Source organism: Psammomys obesus, unplaced genomic scaffold (genome assembly GCF_907164565.1).
Source record: "Psammomys obesus unplaced genomic scaffold, mPsaObe1.curated_primary_1811, whole genome shotgun sequence".
Taxonomy (NCBI): domain Eukaryota; kingdom Metazoa; phylum Chordata; class Mammalia; order Rodentia; family Muridae; genus Psammomys; species Psammomys obesus.
The window spans coordinates 460,761-474,543 of NW_026596353.1; the positions used below are offsets into that span (position 1 = coordinate 460,761).

At 43.5% G+C, this 13,783-nt stretch overlaps 1 protein-coding gene across 2 annotated transcripts in view; it reads right to left on the reverse strand.

Annotated features, from left to right (window-relative positions):
• Window positions 1-13,783, reverse strand: part of Zzef1 (zinc finger ZZ-type and EF-hand domain containing 1) — a 127,444-nt gene that overhangs the window by 36,454 nt on the left and 77,207 nt on the right. For both annotated transcript variants that reach the window (XM_055597355.1, XM_055597354.1), the window contains exons 33-39: window positions 12,124-12,253; window positions 9,869-10,007; window positions 8,265-8,430; window positions 7,250-7,512; window positions 5,981-6,150; window positions 3,264-3,414; window positions 1,494-1,633 (exon numbers count right to left, since the gene is read on the reverse strand). In XM_055597355.1, the coding sequence (XP_055453330.1) occupies window positions 1,494-1,633; window positions 3,264-3,414; window positions 5,981-6,150; window positions 7,250-7,512; window positions 8,265-8,430; window positions 9,869-10,007; window positions 12,124-12,253 (1,159 nt within the window). The remainder of the gene's footprint in view (window positions 1-1,493; window positions 1,634-3,263; window positions 3,415-5,980; window positions 6,151-7,249; window positions 7,513-8,264; window positions 8,431-9,868; window positions 10,008-12,123; window positions 12,254-13,783) is intronic.

Below are 13,783 nucleotides of genomic sequence, written 5' to 3' on the forward strand. Positions count from 1 at the left end.
TCACAATCCATTCTCTTGGTCTCTGGACACCTATGCTGAGAGGGCATATACTGGCTCTCCTACCATGACTGACTCATGCATCAGCTTCAGTTCCCACAAAGTGATTTTTTTCAGTCTAAGCATCTTTTGGCAATAAACTGTTTTAAAAAAATGTCCTTGGACTCAAGAGATCTGAGGATTAAACCTTGGGTTGCAGGGATATATCCCTTTTCCGGAGCTATGCAAACTTGGAGAAAATTGTTTCCACAGTTTGCTAAGTTTGTCTGATTCTTAACAATGAGGAAAAAAAAATACTGCTAAAAATGTCAACTATTCCTAAATTAATAGTCAATGCCATTCCAATGAAAATAATCCACCAAATCTTAAAGTTTGACAGGAGCTTGATTAAAAAAATGATACTAAAATTCACATAAAATATGCATATAGGAAGAGCCCAGAAAATTATAAAAGAGAACACTAAGGACTTTGAAGATATCAGTATTATGAAAGTTACCAGGACAGGGCGAGCAGATGGCTTGTGGTTAAGAGCACTCACTGCTCCTGCAGAGATAACACGGGGTTCAGTTTCCACAACCCAAATCAGGCAGCTCACAGCTGGCTCTTAACTCCATATAAACTCATGTGGGCGCACTCGCACACACATGCGTGCGATCACACACACACACACACTCACTCACACACACACACACACTCACACACACACACACACACACACACACACACACTACACTACACTACACTACACTACAAAAAATTAGATCTTAAAGAAAGGAAGTCAAAGTAAGGTAAGGAAACTAAAGGGGACCAAATAAGCATGTCCTCTGAACCCAACACATTCTTAAATACTGAATTTTACAAAAAAGCTGCAAGTTGCATTCTAGGAATAACTGGGAAAATCTGTACCTAGGCTCCGCTCTGAGCCAGATAAAATTATTCTGCCAGCGTTAAATTGTTGTAGTTTAATATACTCTCACTCTGTAGTCCAGTAGGGCTGGAATTCCTTGCTTCATGAAGCCTACAAAGTACTGGAACTGCAGGTGCGAGCTACCAGGCCTGAATGTTTTAATATGGCAACAACATGGTATTTAAAAGATCGCCCTTTTAGAAGAACTGAGGATGAAGTGTCTGTAAGCTTTCAATTTATTTTTTTCATCTTCAGGAAAAGTGTAACAAATATATAGATAAGCAGAGATAAAATAACATTAACAACTAATAAATCTAGGTGAAGATTTTTCATTCACGGCACTTTCAAATTTTCAATGAGGTTAAAAACTTTCAAAATAAAAACATAAAGAGGTAATTATAAGGATTAAAAACAGTCAACCACACTTGCGGAAAATATAAGTTCAAAGAAGAAAGTAATTTTAATGAAGTCACCCTCCCTCAGGACACAGAGCTGTTTACAGCAGTTTGTTTCTGCTTACACCTTAACACCACTCTTTTCTGTGAATACCAACCATACACAAAGAAAGCAAACATTGCCTGCCTCTTACCGACTTGATGGGAGGTAACATGGCTGCCAACAATCCCAGAATCCTCTTCTGCGAACACTCTGCAAACACTTGCTCAGGGTTTGGAGTAATTGCCTTCTCTTGTACTGGTGTCTGAGATGACAGTTCTGGATGTTCAGCATCTGTGTGGAAAAACAGCACTTTTAGATTTTGCTGGGCTCTATATGTACAAGGCAACTAAACCACAACACTGTCCCTGTCCTATAGAAGGAAGCCAAGAACTTCAATAACCTACTGCTAAAGCCAGGCATGGAAATGCATGCTTGTAATCCTAGCACTTGACAGGGTGTATAATCAAGACTTTGAGGCCAGCCTGGGCTACACATCAAGACTTTGTTTCAAAGAGGACAAAGGGGCTGGAGAGTTGCCTCAGGGGTTCAGAACACTGGCTGCTCTTTCAGAGGACCTAGATTTGGTCCCAGTCTCCACAGAGTGGCTCACAACTATCTGTAACTCGAGTTTCTGGAGACCTGACTCCTTCTCTGGCCTCTGCCTATACACACTTGGTGCACAGATATACATGTAGACAAAACACCCATTCATATACAAGAAAAATATTTTTTAAAACAACAAGAAAACCTAGAACAATAGCAAACTCTATTGCTAAACACATTTTACACAACTGCCTTCTCAAGGAAGCCTCCCTGCTCCCTAATTAAATGGACAGCTATTTTCCCTCATCTCCCATTCTCTAACCCTGCTCTTAAACTCCATGCTCGAGCATTTGATTACCCTTTAATATTCTGTGTTTGTGTTTGCTGCTTATCATCTGCCCTTCTGATTTTTGACTTTTTTGTGATCTACTTCAAGCATCTAGTAATGCCCCAGAACATGGGATATTTGATAGACACTTGCTGCCTATGAAGGGGAATGCTGGTCCTCAGGGCAATGTGGCTCTGGGGGACAGTGAGGGCCTGGCACTGTGTGGGGTGTCCACTGCTTCTGAGAGCTGGCCCTAAAGATGGTGCAGAACATGCTCACTCCTCTATTACGGAACAGCCACTGGGCCAGAGCCTGACTCTCTCGACAGCCCGACGCACTCCTCCAACCCAGCACTGCTGTGCCAGTCCTCCAAAACTGCGGCCCCGACCCCACCACTGCTATCCTCTGGCAGGCTGAGGCCTGCCTGTCACAAGCATGCAGCAGGGCACAGGAGCTCTTCTGTGCAATCTTCCAGTGCTCACTCTGGCCCTGCACTCCTGGCATGGGGCTTCTCCTGTTCTGGAACCTACAAAGAAGCCTTTGCTCACAGGACTTTCTGCCTGAATGTCAGTCCTTACTACATATTCTGGCACATTCAAGGTCCCTTACATCTCTCCCTTTCATGGCTTTGTACAGCTACAATATGTTCAAGAGCCCAATCAGTGTTAACATTTGTCATCCTTTTCCTGGGGCCAGAATCACAGGCCACTTCAAATGACAGTTATTTGTACCTCTATCTGAAACCTTCCTGGACGGTGAGCTCCAGTAGGACAGAGACCATCTGTCCCTCTGCCTGTGCTAGGTTCCACCCCTGGAATCCAGCATGGTGCTCAACAAAGAGAAGGTACTTGGTTTACATGGAAGGGCCATGTGTTTACATGGACTAGGTAAGCTGAAGTAAGGTATGGATGATACAAAGTTTCCAGCCAAAGCTGAACAGATAGATAAACCTTAGTTACTGGACAATTTCAAATTGTATGCAACAGTGTAGGCATGATGACATGTGTACTTGGAAAGGAAGGAGGTGGAGTTAATAGGCATGTTTCTGACCTGGAGGTCCTGGAGGCATCTGAGCACCTGCGGGTGAATCTGAAACATGGGTCTGGCATGAAGGGTCCTTCATTAAGGAAAGACCTTCACTTGCTGTTTTCTTCTGCTTGTCATCCAAATGTTTGCTTTCCTTATCTGCAGCTCTCTTTCCCTAAAAACGGGGGGAAATGTAAAAGAACACGACAATATACTCCATATGCTGTACACAATTTTATCATTACCTAGTCTTTCCAAACTAAAAAACCTCCTGAATTCCTTTCGAAAGATGCCATTAATTTCTTAGAATAAACCAGCACTCTAAAAGGATGCTTCTTGCATCACATCCCCATGAACATCTTTGAAGTGCTGTCAGAGCTTCGAGGTCACATAAGTGGTGGCTCATACGAAATCTTCTAGGAAAACAATAAAGTTGTTGACATCCTTCTAGTCAATACAGTGATCATCTTTATCATCTTTCTTTTTTGGTAGGAAAAAAAAAAAAACTCAGGCAGGGAGATGCCCCACAGTACTTGCCATGTAAGCATGAGGACCTAAGTTTGGATCTCTAGCAGCCACTTTAAGAAGTCAGGTGTGGTGGGGAGTCCCTGTAATCCTAGCTTGAGAGGAAGCAGGGACAGGAGGATCCCTGGAGCTAACTGGCTGAACTGGTGCTTCAGGTGCATGGAGAGAACCTGCCTCCAAAAACAAGGTAGAGAGTGACAGAGAAGACAGCTGATGTTGACTTCTGGCTTTCACACACATGCACATACGCATAAAAATGTACACATGCATACAGCATACACACGAACAGAAAAACCAAACAAAATTTCTTATTTGTAATAAGAAAAATATTATATCTGCTATTATTTTTCATGCCATTAGAAAGATAAGGTTACAACAAATCTACAAATAACACTGTTTCTATTGCTACAGAAGCAGGTATTTTCTTGATGTAGAAATGAATATTCTAAGGGTGTAAGACAAGAGTTGTGAGCTCAGTGGGTAGGAGACCTTGGAGTACGAGCCCGAGGACGAAGCAGATAGAAATCCCAGTACTCATATAGAAGCCTGGATGTGGCCACAGATGGGTCATGCCTGTGATTGCTGTCGGCGGGAGAGGCAGAGGATTGCTGAGCTGTTGACCACATCAGTTCCAGGATCAGTGAGAGACTGTTTCAAGGAATGACAGAGAGTAACAGAACAGTGCACCCAGTGTCCTCTTCTGACATGGAAATTACTGTGCGCATCATCTAAGCACTTCACATGTTTCTTTCAAGTGTGGACGGTACAGAACTGCTGTGAATGTTTTGGTTTATGATACATAAACACGTTTTTGTTAAACCCCCAAATTGGGGATTTTAGTTTGTTTAGACACTCAAGCAGATCTTGGTTTTCCCAGGTGGAACTAGTTAATTCTGAGAACTTTCAGGGGTATAAATATGACAGTGTAGAGGAAGAAGGCGCAGCTGCTTGGGGGAGGACTGCTTGCTGCTGATTTGTCCTGCTGCTGCATTTGCTGTTTGCTCATTACCTGAACTTCTAGATTTCTGGACGACTGATATTGGTCTTGCCCCCAAAAGAATCCTACGACCCTACCCAGCAGGAAGTAGCAGAGAGAATTCCACCCCCTGTCTCCACTAACCTTCTTTCCCTTCTACCCAGTGTTGGTTGTTGAGGGATTGGAAGGGAGGTAGAAGCACTTAATAACCCTAAATAAAGTAGATTTGTTAAAAAAAAAAATCAAAGTCAACACAAAACTCTTACAATAATCCTGTATTACAGGTACTGTTACTATCACTCCATTTTACTGAATGCACCTATACCTACACACACACACACACACACGAGAGAGAGAGAGAGAGAGAGAGAGAGAGAGAGAGAGACAGAGACAGACACACATACACAGAGAAAACACAAAAGCTAAATAAAAGGAGCTGCCACTGGCTAAACATGGGAGTGATCTAAACATTGAAATAAATAAAAGTAAAAGATTTAGATCTTAGCAAATAAAAAAAAAATCTAGTCCATTTTGGTGTAAAGAAATGAAAATATTGATAGATGGGAACCACAATGCTGTGAGCAGCCAGCTACAAGATGCTGAGGGCTCACAAACCCAGATATCTCCAGACACAGAGGTGAGGACTGCTGCCCCTCCTCGTGCAAGGTAACCTGTGGCAGCTCAAGGGCTGCATGATGAAGAGGTTTGTAGGCCACAGCTGGGAGACAGGAAGCTTGACATTATCCTGACCTGGTATCTTAATGAAGTACAATAGAAAACCAGTGGCTCCTGCAGCAAAGGTGGAGGTGTTTACAGGATAGGCTCAAGCTCTAAAGGCACACTTCTACAAAAATAATCTTTTACTTTATTTAGTTATTTATCTTACTTTAAATTTACAAAAGGATCTTTATGTGTGTGTCACCAACAAATACATGCTTTTTCTGTCTATATACCTATCTATCTATCTATCTATCTATCTATCTATCTATCTATCTATCTATCTATCTACCTACCTATCTATAAGCCAAGGTTTAAAGACCAAGGTTTTTCTGTCTATACACCTACCTATACACTATGGTGTCTACCTGTTAAAACAGTAAACGTTTGGTATCATCTGTTTGTTGGCTGAATATAAGCAAAGCCACATAACTCATGTAGTAACGCCCCTGCTAAGTGCCTTCTTATGTGATTGGCTCCATGAACGCAAGCTGTGACCCCATGGTGAAGACACACTACTTACACTGCAGGGCACACACAGGTCAGTATCCACTGGCTCCTCATCAAGCTGGGCTGTTTTCTTCTCTAGCTGATCCTCTGATGCTTGGATGGACATTGTGGCTGGAGGGGCTTGGTTTTCTGAGGTAGAGTCACCATCTGGCAATACACCAAGAAGAGCTAGAGCTTTAAGACCTGGAAGGGGAAGAAACAGAAAATGGTTAAACGTTCACAGCAAGGGATATCTCTGGCAAGTGTCACAAAGAGCTTGACCACTGTAGAGAAACGGATGGCTGATGGGGGTTGCCCAGACCATGCATCGGTAGCCTTAGCAGCTGACATCCATTCCGCATCTGATCTCAAATGGGGAAGGGCAGGCAGCAACAGAATCCACACGTTAAGCACAATCAAACACTGAAGATATAACAGGAAACATTTTTTTGATAGTGTCAAGCAATTAAGGTTTTTTTGTTTTGTTTTGTTTTGTTTTGTTTTGTTTTGAGACAGGGTCTCACTATGTATCTCTGGCTTGCCTGGAACTTGCTGTATAGACCATGTGGCCTTGAATTTACAGAGCTGTCAGAGATCTAAACTTAAAGATATGCACTACATCTGGCTGGCAACTAGATTTTATCCCCAGTGGCAGATAGAGACATCATTCACCTTCCCCCTAAGGCAAGTCTGATCCCCTGATGTCAGTTAGGATGGGCTCTACTATCTGAGAGAAACTTGGATGTCTCAGAAGTTTAACCTTTACATTGCTGTTTCACTAATCCCCTTATTTTGAGACAGGGCCTCTGTCACCCTCTCTAGCCTCCTGCTGACCCTCCTGAGAACTAGGATTCAGGTGTGCATGATCACACCCAGAAACACCATTTTATTTGTATGCAGCTACCATCTAGAATACAAGTACACATGGATTTGCACTACAGGTTTAAAAAAAAAATCATGGACTTTTGAGCGAAGTGAGAGATTCAAACACGACAGATACCTGGACTTCCAGAGTTTTCTAGAGTTTTGATTATGAATGCTGCAGTGCACCATCAGGGAAACACTTGGACAAACTAAATGCTACTTTATGGCAATAGTTCTCTCAAGAGAAGCTGGAACTTAAGTTCCAGAATAGGCTGAATCCCTTCTGTGAACTACCTCTGAGTCAAGCATGGTCATTTATGGATCCCTGGGCTTTGCCTCCAACATCCAGCAGAGGCTGGGCCTGGGGTCCTGCTTAAGGGGTAGTCACCTCTGCCCTGGTGGGCCTTTGTCAGACAGTCCCTGACTAAGGAGTAGTCACCTTTGCCCTGGTGGGCCTTCATCAGACAGTCCCCAACCAGCTGCATGCACTGGCTCCGTAGGGTGGCAGCATTGCTGCGGGCCTGGGGGTCCAGCTGCTCTCCATCCACATGCTCTGTACTGGTCAGGTGCGCACTGTAGAGAGCCAGGGCAGCAAAGAGCAGCCAGGAGTAGTTGTGGATATAGGGCTGGATGAGCCTCTGCCGGTCACTGATCCGGATGGTCACCATTGGGTGGGCTGTGATGCTGTGGGTTGGCAAATGGCTGCAGAGACATGACAGAATATCAACCTCCCCAGAGAAATGAACAAGCACAAACACTGGGCATATTACACTAGCACCCCACAACCTAAAACCTGCACACGAGAACCATGCCAAGGAAGAGCTTAGGGAGGACGCGGGGAGTGTGCACTGAACTTCGGCAATGCAAGGTGATGCCCTTAATTTAAAAGGGTGAATTACAAGGTAGAGGAAGGAAACGACTTAGGTTTAAAACATGCTTTAAATACTTTAAGGTGACTGAAAGGGTGAACAGGCACATGCGATGCCATCTCCCCATCTGTGAGCCCAAGCACACACGTGCGCTGCACTACTCTCTTCTTCTGAATACGTTAAAAATGTCACAGTAATAAACCTCTCTCTAGTAAGGAAGGGGCCGAAAGAGGGTACAGAAAGTAAAAGCATTTGCCACACCTGGTGACCTGAGTTCAATTTCCAGAACCCCCAGAGAGGAGAAAAGAGAGAAATGACTCCACAAAACTGTCTTCGGACCTCCGCACGTACGTCATGTGCACACGCACACACACGTACACATATACACTCCCCACCTTCTAATAACGATACAAATTTCTAAAAGTAAGGAAGGCTAGGAGGACAGCCAGGTGTAGAATACTTGCCTAGCATCTGCGGTGTCTTACGTTCAATCCCTAGCACCACAGGAATAGCAAGATGACAACCCCTTTTAAGTAAAGAAATGTACCCCAACCAGTCATGGCGGTGGCAGGGCATCTGACATACCCATAGGAGTATTTCTTTGCTGCATAGCATCCATAGCAAAGATCAAAGTCATCACATACATTGCAATTCATTCTCCGGCCTATGATTAAACCCTGGCAGTGGTCACAGGTAAACTCCATGTTGACCATTTCATGATCATCTCCATGGCCTTCAGGCTTCACTCCACCTGGAGAAAAACCAGCAGTGTAAGACAGATGGGGTAGAGGACCTGCACACGAATGCTAGCAAACTGATCCCAGCACCCCAGCCATTTCTCATTTACTACTCCAGAAGACCAGAATGACCTGGTAGCTATTGAGTTTATTAATGATATTCTCAGCACAGAACTCGTTAGCAATGGTCCAGCTGGCTGATCTCCATTCTACAGTGTCACAGTCAGCTCAAATAGATGACAAATTCTACCATAACTGCTTTTGGGAGGAATAGGCCCATGCCACTTTGTGAGCTGTCTCCCACACTCCACCTCTGACAGAGGTTACACACCTACTGGCATGTTCCTATGGAGAGCTGAGGAGTGATCAAGTTTGTGTTTTTGCTTTCTCACTGCAAAATTATAGCTGAAAACAGATTTCAGAACCTAGACCCGGTGAGTTAGAGAATGAGATATGAACAAGACAGGCTGCTCTGATCCCACTGTAAGTCCCTGCTCAATACTCCTCACAGGTGGCTACTTCTGGTCCCAGTGCTGAAAACCTAATGTAGGCCAAATACCCTTGTGAATAGTCTCCAAAAGGAGAAGAGCACAGACAGTCTTCCCTGAGCGTAGCTTTGATCACAGTAACATCCTAGCAGTAAACCCTCCCTACTGCCCTCACACTATTTAATCCCTTAGCTTAGCATCTCAGGGCCCCACAACCTGGACCCTACCTGTCTACCCAAACAGTCAGTCAGACAGTCCAGCGTGTCTATCTAAAGTCACCGAAAGTGCTCCTCCCTCTGCCCCTGAGCTTGCTCTGCTCTTGGTGGCAATGCTATCTTCGCTTTCGTTATGTCACCTAGCTCGAACTTCCTTCAAGGACCAATTCTTACCCTATCTCCTCCACAAGGCTTCTCTGTAGAATGCACTGTACTTCCAAAATTTCCCAGAAATACTCTGCATGCATTTATAAAGCATATGCATTCATTATGTGGATATGTTTGGTCTCTCTGCTAGATTGTGTTTCCAGCGCAGGAACTGTGTCTTTTACTGCTGGACTTTGAATACTCATGTCCCTACAGCGCTCAAAACTGCAGATGAGCTCTGCTCTAGCACCATGAGTCAACTATATTGAAACATGTTTCAAGTTTATTTTTCTTGTACATTTATTTTGCTTTTTGGAAACACTATATGATTCAGAAGCAAAGTTTCTAACAAACTTATCTGAGCCTGTATTCATTGGTCCTGAGAGTTTATCAAGTGCCTCCCCAGCAGGATGGGAGAGGGACGGATATCAGATAGGAGCAGTGGAGGTCATCATTGAGTTGAGGAAGATGACTCCAACTTGTCGATCAATCAGTGGCTACCACTGGACAATGTCTCTATTCAGCATAAGAGTTTTAAAATTGCAACATCGTAGAGAGCAGAAACAACTGTTACTCCTGCATGGGATCATCCTGAAGCTTACCAAGAAAGCAAGTCTTGCAGAGGTCCATGTCGCTGCATTGCAGACACCGGTAGCGATGCCAGGGGGCAATCTCATCGCAGCCATCACAAGAGATGTCCACGTTTAACAGGTCACAGTAGCGAGCAATAAACATGTGCATCTGTAAGGTGAAATGGACACAATTAGCTAACAGACTTTCTATTGCAGCCACTGTCCATTAATCAATTTATTCTCCCAAGCTTAGCAGCAGGTGCCAGGATTTGAAGTTGGATAAGTAAGTACACATTTGGGAACATCACAGATACTATCAAAGGTATTGGAAGGGTCAAGATAGGTTTTTCCAAGGATGACAATTCCTCAGTTAAGACCAAGAACAAACAGACGGTAACGGGGAGGAGATAAAGGTGACAGGCATGTCAGACAGAAGGAACAGCAAAGTCTACAGAAGCTTTGCTCCTGCAAAAAGGGAGCATGGCGTGGCCTGGGGATGTAGTTGAGTGTGTGAGCACTTGACGAAGCAGGTACAAGGCACTGAAGAGAAAAAAAAAAAAGTTTTTTTTGGCATACTTTAAAAAAAAGAAGTATTTTTATTTATTCTTATTTATGTGCATGTGTGTGCGCCTGTATATGTGTATGCTACATGTTCATGTGTGCCTGCAGAAGTAAGCACTGAATTCCCTACGGCTAGTTTCCTACAGGCAGTTGTGAGCCACTTGACATGCATGACTAAGAGCCAAACTTGGGTTCTTTGAAAGAGCAGCAAGTACTCTTAACCACTAAATTACCTCTCTAACTCCAGGGCTTTTGAAATTGCCAATAATCTAGTATGTATAATAGAGTAGAGAGGAGGAATAACCAGGAGAAGTTAGAAAGGTAAACTCCAAGGAGTCTAAAATATTAGAGTTTAAAAACAGTTTTTAACAGAAAAGTAATGGCCATAGATTTGGGCATTCTGAAGGTTCCTTGGTTGCACAACAAAGGATGGATTAATAGGAACAAGTCAAGGGTCAGGGGAGCTGACTGTGACTCAGTTGTTCAAGTAACTCTGTGGTGGTAATGAGGGAAGGGACTATGTTGTAAACACGATAGGGAAAGCAGGCAGATTGGAGAAGTATGAAGGTGGCAGAGTGAGAAGGCTTGGTGACCAAATTAATAAAGCAATGGTCAAGAATGGCATCCAGATGTTTGGCTTTGGTATTTGTCAGACAATGGCAAAGAAGACTCTTGATTCTGGCACATTAAAATCACAGTACTTAGGAGACTGAGGCAGGAAGACTGCAAGTTTGGGGCCAGCCTGGACCTCTCTATAAACAAACAAACAAACAAACAATACTATGCCTTCTCCTCAGATCATATGAATCTTTCATCTTTAACTACCTAACTAGCTAGCCACACAATTAGCCAATAGACTTTCTATTACCTAGCTAAGAGAACTAATTTTCTTTCTGGGAGCAGATAGTTAGGGACTGTTAAGTGAGCAAGCTATGAGCATACTGAAAAGTACTTGGTGGTTATAGGGCAGTTTATTTTAAGGTCTGCATATGAGGAAGTCAGAAAGTCACTGTGTGGTAGTAGATGATACATTGTAGAAGAGGAAATCCGCCAGGTCACCTGAGCACTACAGGAAACTCTCATTCAGATGTTAACTTACAAGACAGAAGTCACAAGTCCTAGTTGGTGTATTCCTCTGAAGCACCACAAAGGTATAATGAACAGAGTGGCTGGCAAAGAGAAGGTGCTTAATATGAGGAAAATTAGTGGCTTCAAGGAAGCAGATGCCTGACAGATGTAGCAGTGACAGACAGGAGACCGCACTGTTGCTGAGAGAAAAGAATGCTTCTTACAATACCCAAGGCCATGCTGGCAAGTAGGTACTGTGGCCCTCCACTGCATGGCCATTTAACGCTCACATGATAAACAGCTGTTTCCAAGCTCCCCGACTGGCAGCCTTGTAGCTGGAATGTGCTTGCCATTGTGAAGATGGTGTGCTAGCTCCATCTTCACTGTGAACAGTCCAAACTCCTCAGCAATTCCATTTCTTACTCAATTAATACACTGGCACCTTATAATGTCCATGAGTCTTATGAGACACTCTACTGTGAGCCTAGTTCTACAGAATTAGGCCACTGTGGTGGGTCACATCAGGATGAAGACCAGACAGAAGTCCCACATATTCCCAGAGCCCCTTGGGGACATCATCCAAGCACACCCCAGGGATGCCCTCCTCTCCAAACTCCTGGCAAGTCACCCAGATTGCTCTAGCTGAGAGGTCTTACTTTCCTCTGCTTCTCTGGATCCTCTTGGGCTATTTTTTCATACCAGGCCTCAAACATGCCATCCTGACACTCATCCATCCACTCTGAGTTCTGCTTGGCATCAGCGAGCTCATCTTCTTCACTCCACTGGCTGAAAGATGTAATAAGAGAAAAGCATGCTTCTTACAATATCCAAGGCTGTGCCAGTTAGCAGATTCTGTACTTAATAGACTGGGCATTTTGAAATGATAGAAAATGTTTTTCAAAGCCTCAGGGTTTATCAGCTATTTTATGGATTTATACTCAGAAAACAGAAAAAAGTCCTTACTGAGTAAGGCAAATCTATCACATGCCAGGTACTGGGGTCAAAAAGGTAACTAAAAAAAGTTCGGCTGGGAACAGTGGCACATGCTGGGCAGGTGGATCTCTGTGAGTTAGAGGCCAGCCTGGACTATAGAGTGAGTTGCAATCTAGTTAGGGATAGACAGTGAGATCTTGTCTCAATAACAATAGCAACAATAACAACAATAACAGTAATAGTAATAATGTTTGGGTTGAGGATTAGCCTGGTTAGTAAACTGCATGAAGCCTTGGGCTTGATCTCCAGCACATCATAAATGTCACAAGCCTGTAATCTTAGGCAGGGGGATTAGAAGTTTGAGGCCAGTTTTGGCTATACAGAATGTCTAAGGCCAGCTTGAACTAAACACAACTTTGTTTAAAATAAATTCAGTAATGACATGGTTAGAACACCCTAATGGAATCAACATGAAGAAGGGGTCAGGAGATCTGTGACTTCAGCTCTACCCACTAGTTGCTATGAGACCTTGACCCATCAGTCACCTTCTGCATCTGTGGCCTCCACATCTGTGGACTCAGGCAACATTATGTCAAAGCTATCTTTTAAAAAATTGTCTCTGGGGGCTGGGCAGTGGTGGCACCCAGCTTTAATTCCAGCACTCAGGAGGCAGAGACAGGCAGATCTCTGAGTTCAAGGCCATCCTGGTCTACAGAGTGATTCCAGGACAGCCAGAGCTACACAGAGAAACTCTGTCTTGAAAAAGCAAAACAAACAAACAAAAATTGTCTCTAGGGATGACTCAGAGGTTAAGGGCACTTGCTGCTCTTTCAAAGAACTGGAGTTCAGTTCCCACATCAGCAGCTCACAAATGCTTGTTACTCCTATTCCAGGGGGATCCATATCTCTGGTCTCTGAGATCACCTGTACTCACATGCACATACCCACACGGAGACACATGCACATATACATAGTTAAAAATAAAATAAATCTTTTAAAAATTGCCTGTATTGAACATGTGTAGATCCTTGTGTCATTATTCTCTAAGTAACACAATGTAAGAGCTGTTTACCAAGTATTTACAGTGATTCATACAGCATCACAAAGTCACCTGGAGATGTTTCAGTGTATACAAGAGGATGTGTGTGTGGGTTATTGAGGACCTGAAGCATCTTGTTTGTATAGGCGAGGCCTTGGAATCAATCAGCAAGGAACAGGAACACAGGAACAAAGACGACTAAATCATACCTTGCCTTGCTCCTGATTTCTCACTTCAAATCAAAGGTTTTAGGTGGGAAACTTCATGAGTGCTTCTCATGAAAAGTTAGAAATCTCCACCAGTTTCAGTTTACAGTTTGCTTTAGCAATGAGAATTTAAATTTA